The sequence below is a fragment of the Sapajus apella genome, unplaced genomic scaffold (genome assembly GCF_009761245.1).
Source record: "Sapajus apella isolate SASKATOON/1434 unplaced genomic scaffold, GSC_monkey_1.0 scaffold1, whole genome shotgun sequence".
Taxonomy (NCBI): domain Eukaryota; kingdom Metazoa; phylum Chordata; class Mammalia; order Primates; family Cebidae; genus Sapajus; species Sapajus apella.
In genome coordinates, this window is record NW_022436941.1 from 6035460 (window position 1) to 6054478 (window position 19019).

General features: G+C 43.5%; 1 protein-coding gene across 2 annotated transcripts; it reads right to left on the bottom strand.

Annotated features, from left to right (window-relative positions):
* Positions 1–5210: 5210 nt before the first annotated feature.
* CAMLG (calcium modulating ligand) lies at positions 5211–18518 on the bottom strand. 2 transcript variants are annotated; one of them, XM_032249424.1, is made up of 4 exons: positions 18196–18511; positions 14757–15217; positions 10303–10368; positions 5211–6310 (listed from the first exon to the last, which is right to left on the bottom strand). In XM_032249424.1, the coding sequence occupies exons 1-4, from the start codon at positions 18365–18367 to the stop codon at positions 6119–6121; spliced, it is 891 nt and encodes a 296-aa protein (XP_032105315.1). In that variant the 5' UTR covers positions 18368–18511; the 3' UTR covers positions 5211–6118. The 2 variants fall into 2 exon arrangements, with proteins under 2 accessions (XP_032105315.1, XP_032105385.1); XM_032249494.1 differs by lacking the exon at positions 10303–10368 and having other exon boundaries at positions 18196–18518.
* Positions 18519–19019: the final 501 nt, after the last annotated feature.

A 19019-nucleotide genomic window follows, 5' to 3' on the forward strand; every position in this document is an offset into this window, starting at 1 on the left:
GGCCGCAACCTCCGCCTCCTGGGTTCAGGCAATTCTCCTGCCTCAGCCTCCTGAGTAGCTGGGATTACAGGCACGCGCCACCATGCCCAGCTAATTTTTTGTATTTTTAGTAGAGACGGGGTTTCACCATGTTGACCAGGATGGTCTCGATCTCTTGACCTCGTGATCCACCCGCCTCTGCCTCCCAAAGTGCTGGGATTACAGGCATGAGCCACCACGCCCGGCCTGGAGTTTGCCTTTCTTAAGGCGGACTCCATAGTCTTCTGAGAAGCCCAGAGAACAATTCTTTAACATACACTGCAGAGGGCTTAGTGATTGGGGATGGGAGGAAGAGTTTCCCATTTCAGGAAATAAAGTCAACAGGATTTAAGCAGAGATATTAAACCCAGCATGGACAAAAGTATTCGTGGCCTGAGGGTGTGGAGAATCAGAAAAACAGAAAGATTATGACCAGGAGAAACAAGAAAATGACCATAGCCACTATTTCTTGCTACAACATTGGATATTCTTGAACTTTGAATTATGGGGAGAAGGCAGGATGCCGGGGTCGAGGGGTCCCTGGTCTATAGGATCTGGGTGGCTCCCTCCTTGATTTATGAGATACCTCAGATGCCTCCACATCTTAAAGGCAGAGTGTTCAAATTCGGCCCTTTCTTTCAAGGATTTTAGGAGGGATGACAAAGCCAAGTCCTGGAGACGCTAGACTTGTTGAGACACAGGAAAACGAGATGTTCGGGGTAAAGGATGGGGATGAGGAGGAAAAGGGCCACCTGAATCCTTCTGAAGAGTCGAGAACAGCCACGAGGGAAGGTAGTAGGTGTGCAGAAGAATTAGAGCATTACAGGCCTAAGTTTCCCTACACAGTGCCCTATTTAGGGGCACTGGGAAAGTCGTGGGGTGACAGAAAAGGTAGGCGAGGAGATCTGTAGGATGGCTATTTTGAATCCACCAGTGCTCTGAGAAGAAGGAGAAGTTTAACCAGGCATTGGAGCATGGAGTCTGACAATCCAGGCGCCAATAATCTTTGTGGTGCCAGAAATCCCAAACTGGTGAATGTTTTTCACAATGTTCTTGTAACAACACCTGAACTGTTTTTGACAGAAAAGACAGAACTGGGATGGTCAGCCCAACCGGCAAATAAGGGATTTGACCTTCTCAGATAGGAAGTCTGCGCTGAGTACCTTAATGAAGTTCTTTCCCAGTTGTCTGACGGTAGCGACGACAGGACATACAAATTCAGACATTAGGAACAAACAGGACACCAGACGCTTAGGTATATAACCACTAACGGCAATTTTAAAGACAAACAAAGGGAGGGGGTCCCATATTGGAATCATTCAGATGCCTGCCTGGCCACGCCCCTTACAGGGACTTTGGCTCCTCTTGGCATCGGCAGGTTGGTATAAACCCCCAACTCAGATTGAGCTAGGCTCGATACCGCCGTAAGCCTTATGAGGTTGCCACAGAACCACAGGTTAGGGCCCACTCGGACTTTGGAGCCACAGACTAGAGATTCAGGCACAAGTCCCCTTGAATTCCACATTCACTCACTCACTCAGAGTTTATTACAATTCCAAAGTAGAGGCCTCTCTAAAAGAAAAAGAGAAAGAAAGGGGGAGAAAAAGAGAAAGAGAGAGAGAGGGAGTGAAAGAAAGACTAAATTCAACAAAAAGCTTACTGACAGAAACCCCAACTCTGCCCTCCAGCATCCTGGATTGTTGACAGAGTCATGAGGGAGGATTCCCATCAGTGTCGATTCCCTCTCAGAGGCAGACAGAGTCAGATCTGACTTACCTTCCCAGGACCAGAGACAGAAGACTCAGGGGCCGAATTTGGTGGGCACATTGGCAGTTGATCCATTCCCCTACAGAAGGCGATGGCCTACGGGACCCTGGAATGTCTCAGGAGGCGCCTCCCCTATAGCCCACTGCTCATCCAGGGAAGGCTTGAACAAGTCTGGTCACACCCGGTGGCAATATAATATCTCGCTGGGGCCTCCAAATGTTATACCTGAGCAAGTAAAGGAATGTGCCACACTCTGAGATTTGAGTTGTGAGTCCTTTACTGCTGGCGACTGAGAGATGGCTAACGCCCAAAATTCTCTTGGCCCCAAAGAAGGAATTAGGTGGTTTTCTTATACCCTAGTCTGAAAAAGGAGGGGGAACCTAGCTGAAGCAATTTTTTTCATAGAAGCAGAGCAAGCAAAAAGTTAAAAGATAAACTAGTACATAAGAAGGAAGCAGTACCAGGTGTAGGGGCTTAAGCTGTCACAAAAGACATATAGATATGGGGGCTCTGGGTACTTAGCAACATCTGCATTCCCAGGGGCTGCTGGTACCACTTGACTCGGTATCTTATCAACAAATGCATTCCTGGTTGTGCCTGGTGTCATCCTGACCCAGACACACGCTACAGCTACATACTTAATGGAGGGAAAATAATTAGAAGTGAAGAAGCTAAGATAGAGTTTGTCTGGCTTCTTCAATTAAGAATGAGTTAGTAAGGCCAACACAGGGTAGGATAACACAGTGCCACAATGCCCAGCTAATTTTTTCTACTTTTAGTAGAGACGGGCTTCTCCATGCTGGTCAGGCTGGTCTCAAACTCCTGACCTCAGGTGATCCACTCGCCTCAGCCTCCCAAAGTGCTGGGATTACAGGCATGAGCCACTGCCCAGCCATGCACTTGGAATTTTTAAGCTTCCCAGGTAATTCTGAAGTACAGTCAAGATTGAGAACAGTATTCCAAGGTTTGACCATCAAAAAATGTATATTATGAATGACTAGTCTCATGGAACACATATGGAAATGCTGTTTTTGCAGAAAGCTATAATGAAGTTGGAGAAAGGCTAACATTTTTACTTTACCTGCCTCTGTACTGTTTTACTTCCTTACACCTAAAGATGATAGAAAAGTTCTGTATCTTGATTTTGGTGGTCATTGAATGAATTTGAACATTTTTCAAAATTCAATGAACTATATCCTTTAAATTTGTCCATGACTTATTGTATGTAAATTTTACCTCAACAAGGTTAATTTAAAAAACAAAAAAAGCAAACCAACGAGTGACACTCCAAGAGGAGTTTTTGCTCCTCTGCTGTGGCTTGCTGCCCACTTGAGGTAGCCGTGAGAAGCACTGAAGAGGGATAGAGCCTGGAGGGTCTGGCAGTCCATGCCAAGGGTAAGAAGGACTGAGCTAATTAATGAGTGACAGGATGGACACCAAGGAGGGTTTGAAATCACCCTGTAAACCGTTTGGATATGGGCTGCAGGTCAGGAATGTCGATTTCAGTCTAAGAGACATAGGAAACCACCAGTGGCTTAGACAGTGGAGACTGAGAAGTGATCAGATTCTGGGTGTATTCTGGAAGGAAGCAGCCCTCAAAGCACCAGTTGATAAACTGGATGTGAGCTATGAGAGAAAGGAAGGAATAAAGGATGACTGCCAGGTTTGCAACAGAGCTAGTGTGGACTGTGGTGAATTTGAGGAGATGAGAAAGGCATGAGAGCAACAGATTTGGTAGAGGAAAGAGAAAGTCATTGCTTCTGTTTCAGTCATGTGATATTTGAGGTGCCTACTAGACATCCAGGAGATAACAGCTACAAATAGAGGTGGGAGAGATATGGGTCATCACCATTTTATAGAATGTATAATACATGGTATTAGAAGCCACAGAACTGGATGAGGCCATGCAGAAGTGAATGGAAATAAGTCCTTAATTTTTGAAATTCACACAATTTGAATATTGCTTAGAATCACAGGATTATTCCAAGTAAAGAACCAAGAAAAAAAAAAAGAATCACAGGATTATAGCTGGGTGCAGTGGCTCACGCCTGTCATTCCAGCATTTTGGGAGGCCGAGATGGACGGATCAAAATGAGATCAGGAGTTCGAGACCAGCCTGGCCAACATGGTAAAACCCTGTCTCTACTAAAAATATGAAAATTAGCTGGGTGTGTTGTTAGGTCCCTGTAATCCCAGCTACTGGGGAGGCTGAGGCAGGAGAATCACTTGAACCTGGGAGGCAGAGGTTGTAGTGAGCTGAGCTCATGCCACTGCACTCCAGCCTGGGCAACAAGAGCAAAACTCCATCTCAAAAAAAAAAAAAAGGAAAAAAAAGCAGCTTTCAGGTCAGCCACAGTGGCTCACACGTTTAGCCTCTGTACTTTGTGAGGCTGAGACAAAGATCACCTGTGGTCAGGAATTTGAGACCAGCCTGGCCAACATGGTGAAACTCTGTCTCTACTAAAAATACTAAAATTAGCTGGGCATGGTGGTAATGCCTGTGATCCCAGCTACTCAGGAGCCTGAGGCATGAGCATCATTTGAACCCAGGAGGCAGATGTTGCAGTGAGCTGAAATTGTGCCACTGCACTCCAGCCTGGGGCAACAGAGTGAAGCTGTGTCTCCAAAAAACAAAACAAAACAAAACAAAAAAAACCCCTTTCATTTCTATATTATTCTTTTTTTTTCTTGTCTATTGATTTCCAGGTGGTGTAGATTATTTTATATTATTTGACAAATGTAAGCAAATGATCAGGGAGATGACAATCAGTTAAAGAGAAAAGGTGGCACCAATAAATATAGATATAACAGTTTTCAAAATATAAATTTGGTAATGATCTACATTTACTAAAATTTTGCATGTGTCAGTTGGCTAAATGATTTTTTTTTAAAGAAACAAAAGTAGGCCAGGCACAATGGCTCATACCTGTAATTCTAGCATTCTGGGAGGCCAAGGCAGGAGGATTGCTTGAGCCCAGTTTGAGACCAGCCTGGGTACCATGGCAAGATCCTGTCTCTACAAAAGATCAAAAAATTAGCTGGGCATTAGTGGTCCCAGTTACTTGGGAGGCTGAGACAGAAGGATCGCTTGAGCCCACGAGGTCAATCAAAGCTGAATGGAGTCATGATTACGCCACTACTACACTCCAGCCTGGACACCAGAGGGAGACTCTGTCTCAAAAAAAAAAAAGAAACAAAAGAGTAAACATGAGCAATTGAAGACCACTAGTATCTCCTCAGGAATTAAGGAAGTGACAACTTTAAGGATGATTTACAACCCTCTAGATACTAGATTCATTATGGAATCAGGAAAAATGTGTGCTTATAATCTTTAACCCAAATCAGAGGAATAGATTTTAAATTATTATAATTATTCTTCATTACCCTGGTTCAAAATGAAATGACAGAAATCAAGACTTAATGAGTAATTTTTTAAAAAGGGTATGTGTTTTTAATGTCACAAGGATTAACCAAATTAGACTATACAAAAATCTGTAAGGAAATGTAACACCAAGCAATATAACACTTTAGTTTTATACTCTTTTAAGAAGACAAACCATCAAAATATGACAGTTACTGAGTTAAGTTAAAAGGATATTTATAGTAACTCATCTAGACCACATTTGGGGGAAAAAGGATATTTATGATATCGGGTTGCATGTCTCAGTTCTTCAGATCCCATTTTTATATCTAGTCATTTTGTTCTTGTTTGCTTAAAACATACTTCTTAAAAGTGAAAACTTGAAAGCAAAAAGTTCCAATTCTGAGTTTGGTATACAGCAATAAAAACTGTATAAATACCTTCCAATTTCACATGTCTGAATTATTAATCTGATTAAATACTTGTGCTGGAGTAAAACTTAAGATACTCAACAAGAAATGTTACAATGTGCAGACTTAACATTAGACAATTCAGTTTCTTTCATTTTATTTTTAAGATGACTTCATTTCTCAGGACAGATTGACACAAATACAAGAAGCAGTCTGTAGGCTGAGACGACGTTTATCTGCTCTCCTAAAAGCACTAGGCTCAGCTCCCCCAAAGAATTACAAATCTGAGAAGTTAGAGGAAAAGTACAGAATAGGGGTTCTGATTAAAGAAGAAAAATCAATTAATGACATTGGTGCTCTATTCTTCATGTCAGTACTAATACAAACTCAACCCTTTTAAATCAGGGAATCTTCCATTCTATTTCTAATAAAGTAGTTTTACAACCCCTAAAGTAAAAGAATTACATGAAGGTGTAAACCAATTTGCCTCCTTTAGAGGCATTGCAATGCAGAAGACAAATTTTCTTTTTTTGTAAGCTTCTCCTTCTCAGTTCTGCAGGCTTCATGGTACTTCAGAGCCCCAATAATCAAGCAGTTCATGACAAAAGATAAAGGTGAAAAAGTAGACACAGAGATCTGTGAAGACTTCACCCATTTTGCTATAGGTATCCATTGATCGATTGATCACTTCAGCAGGAATACCCGATAATAGAAGTGCAGCTGTTAGTACTGTTGTCTTTATCTTCTTTTCACTCTGTGTAGAGAAACACTCAAATTAATCTTCAAAGTTTCAGCAGACTACAAAAGCAATATAAAAAAACATGGTCGATACTACTATTTTTACCTAAATGATTTAAAAACTGTTAATGACATTTCAAAACAATCAGTTATATACCAACATTTACCGACCATATAATACATAAATCATTGAACTGCTAGGCAATAGCAGACTTCAGTCTTGCTATTAAAAGTTTTTAAAAACTATCATCTTGGAAGCATGACATAAATAACAATTTATGATATATATAATAGTGCTGCATAAAACAAGAAAAATATTACTAGACAGGACATAAATAACTGCCAAAGGACTGACGTGGATGATGTGGGACATAGGAGCTTACATACCAGTGTTTTATGTAAATAAAACACAAGGAGGACTTCAGAGGAAGCAGAATTAAAAACAGGCCTTCAGGCCAAGTGCAGTGGCTCACACCTCTAATCCCAGCACTTTGGGAGGCTGAGGCCAACTGATTGCTTGAGCCCAGGAATTTAAGACCACCCTGGGCAACATAGGAAGACTCTGTCTCTATAAAAAAAAGTTAGCTGAGTGTGGTGGTATGCACTTGCAGTCCCACCTACTCAGGAGGCTGAGGTGGGAGGATCTCTCAAGAGGTTGAGGCTGCAGTGAACTGAGACTATACCACTGCATTCCAGACCAGGCAACAAAGTGAGACCCTATCTCAAAAAACAACTAAAAACAGACCTTCAAAGAAGAGCAGGCTTTAGACTGGCAGAGTGAAAGGAGAAATTTTTTGAAGGGTTTAAGTCTCATGACAAGTCAGAGGCAGAAGAATGCTTGGAGAACAATGAGTAATTTGTAACAGTATTACAGGCACTTCATGTACGGCCTTAATTGTTATGCAAAGGAATTCACACTTGATTACACATGCAATAGAATATCACTGAACAATTCAGTATACTTCTGGGGGAAGAGAGAACATTTACTTAGTAATATAATTTTCTATCCTCATTTTTTAAGGGATTAAAAGCTGCATTTTTCTTTAATTTATTGATTTACTATCACAAATCCAATCATATGGTTTAAAATTGTTTTAAACATAAAAACCTATAGTTACCTAAGAGAAATGAAAGCTTATGTTCACAAAAAGCCTGATACAAGAAAACTCTTAGTTTTAGTCATACTAACCCAAAACTGAAAACAACCAAGATGTTCATCTACAGGAGACTAGATAAATGGAGACAGTCATACAGTAGAGTATTACTAAGCCAAGAAAAAAAGGAATTAACTACTGATTTATCTAACAAAATGGATAAATCTCAAAAATACTATGCAGAATAGGCTGGGCTCAGTGGCTCACACCTATAATCCCAGCAATTAGGGAGGTGAGCGGATCATGAGGTCAAGAGACGGAGACCATCCTGGCCAACACGGTGAAACCCCCACCTCTACTAAAAATAGAAAAATTCGCTGGGCATGGTGACGTGCACTGGTAGTCCCAGCTACGCAGGCGGCTGAGGCAGGAGAATTGCTTGAACCCGGGAGGCAGAGCCTGCAGTGAGCTGACATCACGCCACTGCACTCCAGCCTGGCAGCAGAGCGAGACCGTCTCAAAAAAAATTTTTTTTATTTACCTAAAAAAAAAAAACCTTAAGCAGTAAATTTTAAGTTAATGTTATGCAGGAGGGGTGAGGTATACCAACATGTACACCTACAACATACTTTGAAATGCATCAAGAAAAATTAGATGGATTATCTTGGGTTCGAAAAATAAAAGAAAATCTGATAGATACGTAATATAATAAGATGCTAATTGTAGGATCTCAGTGGCAGATATTATATAAATGGGTGTTCATGGCACACTTCTTTCAACTTCTGTGTTTATTTTTTTGTTTTTGTTTTTGTTTTTTTTGAGACGGAATCTCACTGTCTCCCAGGCTGGAGTGCAGTGGCTGGATCTTGGCTCACTGCAACCTTTTCCTCCAGGGTTCAAGTGATTCTCCTGTCTCAGCCTCTCAAGTAGCCGGGACTACACGTGCGTGCCACTACTCCCAGCTAATTTTTTTGTATTTTTAGTAGAGATGGTGTTTCACTGCATTAGCCAGGATGGTCTCAATCTCCTGACCTCATAATCCACCCACCTTGGCCTCCCAAAGTACTGGGATTACAGGTGTGCGCCACTGCGCCTGGCTATTTCTTTATTTTTTGAGACGGAATTTCACTCTGTTGCCCAGGATGGAGGGCAGTGGTGCTATCTCAGCTCACTGTAACCTCTGCCACCAGGGTTCAAGAGATTCTCCTGCCTCAGACTCCCAAGTAGCTGAGATTACAGGTCTGCACCACCATGTCCTGTTAATTTTTGTATTTTTAGTAGACACAGGGTTTCACCATGTTGACCGGGCTGGTCAAGAACTCCCAACCTCAGGCGATCTGCCCACCTGGGCCTTCCAAAGTCTGTAATTACAAGCGTGAGCCACTGTGCCCAGCCAACTTTTGTGTTTAAAACTGCTGTAACAGGCCAGGTGCAATGGCTCATGCCCGTAATCCCAGGACTTTGGCAGGCCCAGGTGGGCAGATACCTGAGGCTGGGAGTTCAAGGCCAGCCTGGCCAACATGGTGAGACCCCATCTCTACTAAAAATGCAAAAATTAGTTGGGTGTGGTTGCTCACACCTATAGTCCCAGCTACTTGGGAGGCTGAGGCAGGAGAATAAACCTGGGAGGAGGAGGCTGCAGTGAGCTGAGACTGCAACACTACACTCCAGCCTGGGTGACAGAGTGAGACTCTGTTTCAAAAACAAACAAAACAAGCCAAAAAAAACAAACCCTGCCATAACAAAATGCTGTTTGGTTGGGAGAACATATATATATTGAAGTCTCCCTTTTCTCTCTTCTATTTACATAGTACCCATATACATCTCTATCACACACATAAGTATTGTTAATAATTTCATGTATATTCTTTCAGAGATTGCTTATGCATATATAAGCTAAAGCAAATAATATATTTTTTCTTTTCAAAAGAAATAAGTATACTATAAATTCTATTCTGAATTTTGATTTTTTTTCTCTTAATATTTCTTGGAGAGCTTACCATTATTAGTACATTGAGAGCGTCTTCATTCTGAACAGATGTTATAATTTTTTTTTTAATGTAGTCACTCAGTGGACATTTAGGTTCCAAACTTTTGCTACTGTAAAACTACAACTGATGTTTCAGAGGTGAATTTCTTTTTCTTTCTTTTTTTTTTTTTTTGACACAGAGTCTTGCTCTGTTGCCCAAACTGTAGTGCAGTGGCGCAATCTAGGCTCACCACAACCTCTGCCTCCCGGGTTCAAGCAATTCTCCTACCTCAGCCTCCCCAGTAGCTGGGACTACAGGTGCACCAGCACACCCAGCTAATTTTTTATATTTTTCGTAGACATGGGGTTTCACCATGTTAGCCAGGATGGTCTTGATCTCCCGACCTCATGATCCACCTGCCTTCTGCCTCCAAAAGTTCTGGGATTACAGATGTGAGCCACCACGCCAAGCCATTTTTCGTACTTTTAGGAGAGATGGGGTTTCACCATGTTGGCCAGGCTGGTCTCGAATTCCTGACCTCAGGTGATCCACTCACCTCGGCCTCCCAAAGCTTAAGGATTACAGGTGTGAGCCACCATGCCCGGTCTAAATTTAATATCTTTCTTAAACAAGTACTATTCAAACTCTGTCATGAAGGACCTCAATCCACAGTAGACCAATATTTTTGTAAAACAGAGTAACAATGTTATGGCAATGTCAAATTGCTATAAAAGTTTCTAATTACTCCTTTTTTGAACTTAATGTTCAAAAATCTTAATGTATCACAAACACAAACACATAGTTTGGAGATAAGTGGGCAAACCACACTTTGAGTAGAACTGATTCAGACCATAAATAGGACTAACATTTTTAAGTTCCTTCAATTAGCTAGTCATAAATCAATTCAAATATATCATCAAAATTTAGAAAAAAAATTAATTTACCTTGGGAAAATATTTGTACAATCCCATGTACGCAAGTTGTAAAGTAAGAAATGGAGCAAATATGGACTGTGAAGACAGAAGATTAAAATTAAGTATTTCCAACATAAGCATTTAAAATCACAATAAATCAAACAGCAGCTATAAAGTTCTAAGCAAAAGCTGTAAGAAAATATTGTTATTATTATTATTTTTTGAGATGGAGTTTTCCTCTGTCAAAGAGGCTGGAGTGCAATGGTATGATCTTGGTTCACTGCAACCTCCACCTCCCAGGTTCAGGCAATTCTCCTGCCTCAGCCTTCTGAGTAGCTGCGATTAGTCATCTGCCACCACACCTGGCTAATTTTTGTATTGTTAGTGGAGATGAGGTTTCACCATGTTGGCCAGGCTGGTCTCGAACTCCTGACCTCAAATAAGCCACCCACCTTGGCCTCCCAACATGCTGGGATTACAGGCGTGAGCACCCAGCAATTATTATTTTTTTTTTTTTTTGAGACAGGGTGTGGCTTTGCTGCCCAGGCTGGAATACAGTGGCACGATCTCAGCTCACTGCAACCTCTACTTCCTGGGCTCAAGCCATCCTCCCACCTCAGCCTCCTATGTAGCTAGGAATACAGGCATGTGCCACATTTTTTTTTTTTTTTTTTTTTTGGTAGAGATGTGAGTTTCACCATGTTTCCCAGGCTGGTCTCAAACTCCTGAGCTCAAGGAATCTGCCTGACTTGGCCTCCCAAAGTGCTGGGATTACTGGCATGAGCCACCATCCTTGGCCTGAAATATTAATTTTAATGATTAAAAGTAATCTTGTTTATGCAGAATGGTGAAGAAAATAAGATATTTGATTTCCTAACATAAAATATGTTTCTCAATTCTTTCATATGCTTACAGTGTCCCCAAAAGTGTCTTCTTTCATAAAAACTTACCTTATAAATTATTTAAAATAATGACCAGGTTTGGTGGCTCACGCCTGTAATCCCAACAATTTGGGAGGCTGAGGGGGGCAGATCACAAGGTCAGGAGTTTGAGACCAGCCTGGCCAACATGGTGAAACCCCGTCTCTACTAAAAATACAAAAAAATTGGCCGGGCGCGGTGGCTCAAGCCTATAATCCCAGCACTTTGGGAGGCCGAGGCGGGTGGATCACGAGGTCAAGAGATCGAGACCATCCTGGTCAACATGGTGAAACCCCGTCTCTACTAAAAATACAAAAAATTAGCTGGGCATGGTGGTGCGTGCCTGTAATCCCAGCTACTCAGGAGGCTGAGGCAGGAGAATTGCCTGAACCCAGGAGGCGGAGGTTGCGGTGAGCCGAGATCGCACCATTGCACTCCAGCCTGGGTAACAAGAGCGAAACTCCGTCTCGAAAAAAAAAAAAAAAAAAAGCCAGGCGCCGTGGCTCCTGCCTGTAATCCCAGCACTTTGAGAGGCCGAGGTGGGCAGATCACAAAGTCAGGAGTTTTGAGACTAGCCTGGCCAACATGGTGAAACCCCGTCTCTACTAAAAACACAAAAATTAGCTGGCTGTGGTAAATGTGTGCCTATAATCCCAGCTACTTTGGAGGCTGAGGCAGGAGAATCACTTGAACCCAGGAGGCAGAGGTTGCAGTGAGCCAAGATGGCGCCACTGCACTTGATCCTGCCTGGGCAACAGAGCGAGACTGTGTCTCAAAAACAAACAAACAAACAAACAAACAAAAAACAATAAAATTAACCAGGTACGGTGGCATGCACCTGTAGTCCCAGCTACTTGGGAGGCTGAGGCAGGAGAATGGCTTGAACCCAGGAGGTGGAGGTTGCAGTGAGCCGAGATCACGCCACTTGCATGCCAGCCTGGGCAACAGAGCAAGACTCTGTCTCAAAAAAAAAAGTATTCAATGATGACAGATGTTTAACACATTATGCAGTAACATCTCCCTCACTCAGAGGAAATTAAATGACGTTCAGCAAGCACACATAAAAGGCCTCACACTCAAAATAGATGCCATTCTTCCAGCTACTCAGAAGGCTGAGGCAGTAGGATTGCTTGAGCCCAGAAGTTCTAGTCCGGCCTGGGCACCAGAGCAAGACCCTATCTCTAAAACAACAACAACAAGAAAACTAAACTAAATGCTACTCATTCCTCAGACTTCAGGGCGGAGAAATCAACTGATAGAGTTACCATCCCTGATTCTCCCATGGCAAGCTATTCTTATTAGAGATAAAATCACTGGGTGAACAAAATAGAAAAGATCAAAATAACATTCACATAATTCCTTTTTTTTTTTTTGAGGCAAAGTCTCACTCTGTCGCCCAGGGTAGAATGCAGTGGCATAATCTTGGCTCACTGCAACCACCACCTCCTGGGTTCAAGCAATTCTACTGTCTCAGCCTCCCAAGTAGGAAGGACTACAGGCACCTGCCACCATAGCCGGCTAATTTTTCTATTTCTAGCAGAGACGGGTTTCACCATATTGGTCAGGCTGGTCTCGAACACCTGACCTCAGGTGATCCACTCACCTTGGCCTCCCAAAGTGCTGAGATTATAGTCATGAGCCACTGCACCCAACCACCACATAATTACTTTTAAATGAAAACTATTAAGAAGGGAGTGAAGTAGTAAGCATTACTAGAATGCAGTACAGTGAGAGCAGCAAGAAACAGTTGAAAATCTGAGAGCGAAAAAATAGAAAACCAAAACAAAAAAACTCACACAAAAATAGGACATAACCTTAAAAGCATGAAAGCACAGAGCGCTTCAGATAGAGACAAAAAGAGCTAGGCAGCTCACTAAATGCTGAAAGCATCACTGATCTTTGCATTACAGCAAACTATAATGACAAGTTATCAGCGAAAAACAAATCAAATCTGTTTAACAGATTCTATTTATGAAAACATTTGCATAAAAAGATTTAAAAGCCGGGCGCGGTGGCTCAAGCCTGTAATCCCAGCACTTTGGGAGGCCGAGGCGGGTGGATCACGAGGTCAAGAGATCGAGACCATCCTGGTCAACATGGTGAAACCCCGTCTCTACTAAAAAAATACAAAAAATTAGCTGGGCATGGTGGCACGTGCCTGTAATCCCAGCTACTAAGGAGGCTGAGGCAGGAGAATTGCCTGAACCCAGGAGGCGGAGGTTGCGGTGAGCCGAGATCGCGCCATTGCACTCCAGCCTGGGTAACAAGAGCGAAACTCCGTCTCAAAAAAAAAAAAAAAAAAAAAAAGATTTAAAAAATTGCTTTGCTTAATCATATAAATTTTAATTATCTGGATAATTTATTTATGTGCCTGGTACATATGCGTAAAATGTCTACTGAATGGAAAAATTTCAGAGCAAGACACTGAACTGTGACCTATGCTTTTCTGCATTCTCCAACATACTAGAAAACAAAATGACCACATCATGGTACAACTAAATTGGATGTCATTATGATATTACATTAGGAAATGCTGAAATGTCTTCTGAACCATAAGAAAATTACCTCATATTCAAGACCACAGGAACTACATTTTCCTGCTGCAAATTATTTGAAATTTGATTTTATATATATATATAGATAGATAGATACATACATACATACATACACACACACACATGGCACTTAACCCTTTCGTTAAGGAATGAAACTGCCTGGGTTTAATCCCAGCTTCACTTAGTAGCTGTGTGACCTTGAGCAAATGATTAAACCTCTCTGAGTCTTCATTTACCAATACATTAAAATAATACCAAGTTCATAAGAATGAGGATTAGATGAATCAATATATGCAAAGCCATTAGAATGGTACATAGCATGTAAAAAGTGTTTCAGTACAGTCATCCCTCAGTATCTGCTAAGAACTGGTACCAGGTTCCTCCAGATACCAAAATCTATAGATGCTCAAGTCCCTTATGTAAAATGGCACAATATTTGCATGTAACCTACTCATTTCTAGATTTTTGGATGCCTAATACAATGTAAATAGTTGTTATGCTGTATTTTTTATTTGCATTATTTATTACTTGTTATTGTTGTATTGTTTTTTTTTTTTTCCCATATAGATTTTTTTTTTTTTGAGACAGGGTCTCACTCTGTTGCCCAGGCTGGAGTGCAGTGGCATTATCCTGGCTCACTGCAACCTCCACCTTCCGGGTTCAAGCAACTCTCCTGGCTCAGCCTCCTGAGTAACTGGGATTACAGGCGCGCGCCACCACGCCCAACTAAACCCAATATGTTTGATCCAGTTGGTTGAATTCACATATGCTGCAGAACCAACATTACAGAACCCATTGATATGGAGGGCCAACAGTAATTATTAGGCTCTGTATTTAAGCAGAACACCTCATTCTATAAGATGAACAGTAAAGTTAATAATACATCTTCAAACAGCCACATGGATCTAGTAGATATTAATACTGGCAATGACTTCGATGGATAAAAAGCGCTCATAAACATTTTGCATTTTCCATTAAGTTAGTTAATAATTTATAGATCTTTTCTTACCAAGTATTTGCAAACAAAAGCTCTGACTCCAAGAGCAAGGAGAGCACATCCCACCAATCTAAATATTCGAAAAGAGTCAAATTCTTCTGTTGTACTTCCATCCTCTTGATTGGGTTTTTCACTAATCAGCTGTTTCCTTAGCTTCATTGCTTCTTCGAATCTGGAAAGGTACTGCTCTAGGCCATGGCGAGAGCCCCTCTGGACTGTGTCTGCTGTCAGGTCCCCTCTGTTCCGCTGCCGGAGCTCAAGGTTGGTATCATTACTGCACTCAGGTGGTTTAATGAAAGAGTCCAGTTTGTCTCCCAGCTGGGTCCCCTTTACCTCGGCCATGCCACCCTGCTGGTCAGTAGTTCCTGTATTGACGGAATCACCCAGCACCACTCGCTTTGACACTGAAGGAATGCTGAGGGAGTTCAGTTTGTCACTGTCCTGCTGCTTCGATTTTGTTTGACTTTCTTCTTCTGACAAAAGAAATTTAAAAGCCTTATTTATTCCATACTGGCAAACACCTTACATGTTTGTATTGTAAAACATGCTGCTTCAGCTAGAACTCAGCAGTCTCTGAATCAAAATAAATAAATACTGAGTCTGCATTAAAAGAAGCTTGTTTCTTCCTCTACATCCTCAAAATGTATCACCCAAAAAGAATATTCTGCAGAGGAAATAACTCAAACTTTGTGGGTAGAAGATTAGTAGACAAACTGGGAAAGATATTCAGAGATGGGGCAAACCGAAAAGACCAACTTTTAATGGATAATATATCCCAGACGTACAATTGCATTGTCTGCCTTAGCTTACTTGGTTAAAAATACAAAATCAGTAAGCAGGGTGCAGTGGCTCACGCCTGTAATCCCAGCACTTTGAGAGGCCGAGGGGGACAGATCACAAGGTCAGGAGTTCAAGACCAGCCTGACCAACATGGTGAAACCCCATCTCACCAAAAACACAAAAATTAGCCGGGCGTGGTGGCGCCTGCCTCTAGTCCCAGTTACTCTGGAGGTTGAGGCAGGAGAATCCCTTGAACCCAGGAGGCGGAGGTTACAGTGAGCTCCGATGGCACCACTGCACTCCAGCCTGGCGACAGAGCAAAACTCCAACTCCAAAAAAAATACACACACACACACACACAATTAGTAAAGCCTTTTAAAATCTATATTTTAAAATTAGATTTCTGAATCCAATGCCCTATGACCATAGGGTGTGGCATATCCCACAACTACTGTTTTTGTAGTCAGGCAGCCATTAGTAGCTACTTCAGCAGTTTTAAGATGCTGCTCTGGTGTTGCTGTTGTTTTTTTTTTTAAGGGAGGGCTGGGCACAGTGGCTCACACCTGTAATCCCAGCACTTTGGGAGGCCAAGGAGGGCAGCTCAGGTCAGGAGTTTAAGACCAGCCTGGCCAACATGGCGAAACCCAGTCTCTATTAAAAATATAAAAAAATCTGCCCGGGCGCGGTGACTCACGCCTGTAATCCTAGCGCTTTGAGGGGCCGAGGTGGGAGGATCACCTGAGGTCAGGAGTTCATGACTACCAGCCTGGCCATCATGGTGAAATCCCATCTTAAAAAAAAAAAAAAAAAAAAAAATCAGTAGCTAGGATTATACCTGTAGTCCCAGCTACTCAGGAGGCTGAGACAGAATTGCTTGAACCCAGGAGGTGGAGGTTGCAGTGAGCTGAGATCATGCCACTGCACTCCAGCCTGGGCGACAGAGTGAGAGACCCTCTCAGAGGAAAAAAAAAAAAAAAAAGTCCAGGCACAATGGCTCACTCCTGCAATCCTGTAATCCCAGCACTTTTGGAAGCCAAGGCTGGTGGAATCACTTGAGCCCAGAAGTTCAAGACCAGCTTAGGCAACATAGTGAGACCCCATCTCTATGAAAAAAAATATTTTTTAATTACCCAGGCAAGGTGGCGTTCGCCTGTGGTCCTAGCTACTCCGGAGGCTGAAGTAGCAGGACTGCTTAAGCCCAGGAGTTTGAGGCTGCAGTGAGCTACGATCATGCCACTGCACTCCAGCCTGGACTACAGGGGGAAACCCTGTCTCAAAAAACAAAACCTTTAAAGACACAAAATTTTCAAAGCAAAAGAACAAAATATAGGAAGTACTTCAGGTAAGATAATAAATAATCCTTCGAGAAAGAATAAATAGGTTGATAGAAAAAAAAATGTTTCTTCTATTGTTCTAGAAGAATTTGAAATGGTTTTCTTACCTCTCATTTAAATCATCTAAAAGTTCGGAGCTATACACCCAAAGCCTTACAGAACAAAAGTCACAAAGATATAAGGAGCTTGCGACCAGTGACTAACGGCCAATTCCTAAAGAAAACAATGGAAACTTAGATAACACTAGGGCATGGTAATTGTTCAATTATACACAAGTGAAATAAATTTTTTTAAAGGAAAATCATTGGACATGTGTTTGGGGGGAGGAATGAGGCGCTCTCCTTTAGAAGTGTAGTTCCGGGCTGGGAGGGGTGGCTCAGGCCTATAATCCCAGCACTTTGGGAGGCTGAGGTGGGTGGATCATGAGGTCAGGAGCTTGAGACCAGACTGGCCAATATGGTGAAACTCAGTCACTACTAAAAATACAAAAAATTAGATGGGTGTGGTGGTGTGGGCCTGTAGTCCCAGCTGCTCAGGAGGCTGAGGCAAGAGAATCGCTTGAACCTGGGAGGCAGAGGTTGCAGTAAGCCGAGATCGCGCCAGAGCAAGACTCCGTCCCCACAAAAAAGCAAGCAAGCAAGAAAGAAATGCAGTTCCAGACACCAATCACTCTAATCTCAGCTGATGGGGACAGGAAACCTCAAGTGTGCACGTTGCACTTGCTGGGTCTCTGAAGAATGCTCACTCTCAGTTTTCCCACCTTTTCTAGCCGGCCGGTAAGTGAAAATGTTGAGGGCACCGAACACAGACACTAGGATATGACCACAAGAGTCCCTGATACACGTAGGATGGACTAGCGGGCAGTTCAGTGAAGACAAGCTGATGTAGGCAGACAAGAATTACACAGCAAAAGGCAAAAGAAGGTAAACGCTAGAGAAAGAACCGTGAGGAAAAGCACTTGGAACCTTAAGAAGGAAAGCCATCTTCTTAAGGGGAGCAGTGGGCACCGCAGGAAAAAACGTGCGCCCTTCTAGAAAGGAGAGCGGTGGCTAAAGAAAGGAGTTGTTGAAGGTAACGGGGCAGACGGAGCCAGGGCTCTGCAGGCAGGGTGGGGAAAATCTCACGGCGAGGCCCCAGGAAAACTGAGGGGAGCGACCGGGAACGTCCTGGGGTTCAGGAGTGAGAACTTGGGATAATCACCGAAGCGGCGGGACAGAGAGGAGGTCAGAGAGCAGGGCTTGGTCAAAAAGGTCAGCGGAGTGGAGGTGGGGAGGGAAGAATGACCGTGAAGATTTAAGGGGATGGGCGGGAGACTGAGGGGAAGCCGAGGCTCTCACCGGCGCCGCTCCCGGGCCTGTGAAAGCCCATGATCCGGTTGATGCGTTGTTCTGAGTTCATGAGCAGCTTTCTCCGACGCAGCTCGGCCCGACGCTGGGAAGCCGACAGGCCTGAGCCCGCTGGGACCCCCGGCCTGTCCCCATCGTCGGTAACGACGGCTATCGACTCCATCCTCCCGTCCAGTCTGGGAGGGGTGGCACTAGCGGTGCTGTTGGCAGCAGCTGCGAGGCCGATGACTAGAGTCTGGGCCGCAGGGCGCGCGCACCCTCTCCCAAGATAGACCCGCCCCCGAGCGCGGTGCCTGAGCCTGCGAGCTAAGCACGCACGCGCTGCCCCGCGCTACGGAGCGCGAGGCGACGGCCGCCATCTTGAGTGAGGGCAGCGCGGCACGCCCTGGTCCCTCCGCGCCTCGTCTTGCCCTCACCCAACAGCCCCCTCTGCTGTTCATTCGGAGGTGAAGAAAACAGGCACCCAGGGCCGGGCGCGGTGGCTCACGCCTGTAATCCCAGCATTTAGGGAAGCCGAGGCGGGCGGATTACGAGGTCGGGAGTTCGAGACCAGCCTGACCAACATGGTGAAACTCTGTCTCTACTTAAAATACAAAAAAATTGGCCAGGCGTGGTGGCGCGCGCCTATAATCCCAGCTACTCGAGAGGCTGAGGCAGGAGAATCGCTTGAATCCGGGAGGCAGAGTTTGCAGTGAGCCGAGATCGCATCACTGCACTCCAGCCTGGGGCGACAGTGCGAGACTCCGTCTCGAGAAAAAGAAAAGAAGAAAAACCGACACCCTGCCCGAGGAGTGGGAAAGGGATGACAATGACTA